Raw genomic sequence first — 2,181 nt, forward strand, 5'->3', positions numbered from 1 at the left:
AAGTCACACACACGCACACATCTTCGCACGCACGCCCTGCGCTGGCGCCCTCTTCATTCGTCGTGCACAAGCCACACACAAAGTAAGGTGAGAGAGACGCAAATTCCTCCTTCCCTACTGCAGCTTCAGCCTCTCCCATGAGTCTATGATGGTGCCGGGAGCTCAGCGGGACTCAACGGACGGTTGTAAAGAAAGACGTTCGTCACGGTCAAGTTGGTCTTTTTCCCACGGTTGAGGGTGCCGTAAACGCCCGCGCCAAAGTAAAATCCCACGATCTCTTCCTTCGCCGCAAAGTTCACAACTCGCCCCCCGGCTCCCTTCAGTGGCTTTTGGTCAATGTATATGGTACCCATACCGTTCTGCACAACGAGCGCCACTTGGTACGCTTGTTTCGCACTCCAGCTGACTCCTGAAGACACCCGGTTTTTCCCGTACAGAGCTATCCATCTTCCATGGTTGTGGCCAAGCCCAAAACGCTTCTTCAATTTATCGGGAAGCCTCACCCTGACGCCTAAGACGGTGCCATGATCCTTCTTGTCGCCATCCATCGTCACTGTGGCCAACAGAGTAAAGTTGTGATGTGCAAAATGATACGGTTGATGCTGCACCCCGTAGCTCACGGGCAAAAACGCACCGGCGTCGTGCCCACCGAATTTAAATCCGTTGGTGACAGGAATTGCATTCTTCAAAACGGCACTACTGCAGCCGTAGCTGTCCTGCCATGCATTGTCTTTGTGCTTGCCGGCAAAAACGCTTACAAGCCCATCTGTGGGAACAGCTGGCCCACACTCACCATCCAAGCCAGGGTTTGCAGCAGAACGGGTACAAGACGCTGAATACTTGTTGCCCAGCGTCTTCCACTCCGACAACAGTCGCTTTACCCTCGTCAGCTCCTCAGACAGGTGTGTCAATACGACAGCACTTCCCTTCTCACCGTCTTCCACGTGTAGAGAGAACAGGTTGCCCCTTGCGTAAAGCAAAGTGCTGGAACCGACGCTTCTGCCAGGCGGGGATATCAGCCCCACATGGACCACGCGGTTGCCGTCACTTACCCAAAGGTGAAGCCCATTGAATATCTTCGTTCCTTGGACAGCTTCAGTCAACGATGTAACCAGCAAAACCTCCTTTCCATCAATGTTTGCATTGATAAAGCCGGACTGTTTTCCAGCTCCATGCCGACCCTTTGAGTTGCCCCACACGCCTGACAGCATTCTGTGAGACTCCTTCCAATACCCATCGGTGTATTCGTACACCCTGCGATACCCGCTTTCACACGGGGTCATCATGAGCAACGTCTCTTGTCAATCGACGACTGTGGGAGTCGTGCAGCCCTCATCACTTGTTCCTTCCGAGAGCGACCAATTGAAACGGTGCTGCACCGAATGCATGATCAGCGAGACGACCTTTCCATTCTTATTTGTAGCTTGCATTGGGTATACAGGAATTCCGGGCGCGTACATAATGCCCGCCCCACCTCCCCCAATAAGTTGAATCAAATTGCCTCCGTCAAGTTGATCCTCAATTCGGGACTTCAAGTTAACGGAATTAGTCAGCCATAACCCCTTGAGCCCATCTGGCCGTTCCGTCACTGCAACAGTCACAAACGGATCCCAGTAGCTTCGGTCCCTCGGTTGTGTCCACGGCTTTTGGGTCTTCTGGTAGGCCCCGTAAAAAAGGTAGAGGTTTTTCTCAGCACTGACTGCGGCAGGGCCCACCGCAAAAGTATAATTGGCCTTCGTAAGATGATTGAAAGGAATACTTGTGCCCCACGCCCCTCCATTATCCCTGAGCAGTTCCTGCATCCACGTGCTCGCATTGTACTCAACGTATTTCATCATAATCATCGAACCATTTATTCTCGATTTGTTCACCATGTAGTGCTCTTCGCAGATTACAACCAAGAAATCACCCGCCACGGCAAGAGTGGGGGTGCAAAACCTGTCGTCGTTGAAAAAACAGTATCCTGGCCCTTCGAAGTCATCGCCAATACCTTGTCTGGATTCTGTTGAAGCAGTATCACCCTTCATCCACGGAGATTATCAACCTCCTTTGACTGCTTATCCTGAGCCTCAGCGCAGCCGCACATCAGCACGCAGAGGAGGAGGAAGAGCACCGCCAAGGAAATCATCTGCCAGGATATCTTGGGCATGTGTGTGTATGTGTGTTACTGGCGGTGGCTGC

At 52.4% G+C, this 2,181-nt stretch overlaps 2 protein-coding genes across 2 annotated transcripts; both read right to left on the reverse strand.

The window, feature by feature from the left end:
• Positions 1–143: 143 nt before the first annotated feature.
• TraAM80_07231 (trans-sialidase) lies at positions 144–1,286 on the reverse strand (the record flags this gene model as incomplete). The annotated part of the gene is made up of 1 exon (XM_029384033.1): positions 144–1,286. The coding sequence occupies one exon, from the start codon at positions 1,284–1,286 to the stop codon at positions 144–146; it is 1,143 nt and encodes a 380-aa protein (XP_029236122.1).
• A 15-nt stretch (positions 1,287–1,301) lies between these two features.
• Positions 1,302–2,027, reverse strand: TraAM80_07232 (trans-sialidase; the record flags this gene model as incomplete). Its single annotated transcript, XM_029384034.1, has 1 exon — positions 1,302–2,027. The coding sequence occupies one exon, from the start codon at positions 2,025–2,027 to the stop codon at positions 1,302–1,304; it is 726 nt and encodes a 241-aa protein (XP_029236123.1).
• Between the last annotated feature and the right edge of the window lie 154 nt (positions 2,028–2,181).

This window comes from Trypanosoma rangeli (genome assembly GCF_003719475.1).
Source record: "Trypanosoma rangeli strain AM80 chromosome Unknown Tra_15.4_contig_00293, whole genome shotgun sequence".
Lineage (NCBI taxonomy): Eukaryota > Euglenozoa > Kinetoplastea > Trypanosomatida > Trypanosomatidae > Trypanosoma > Trypanosoma rangeli.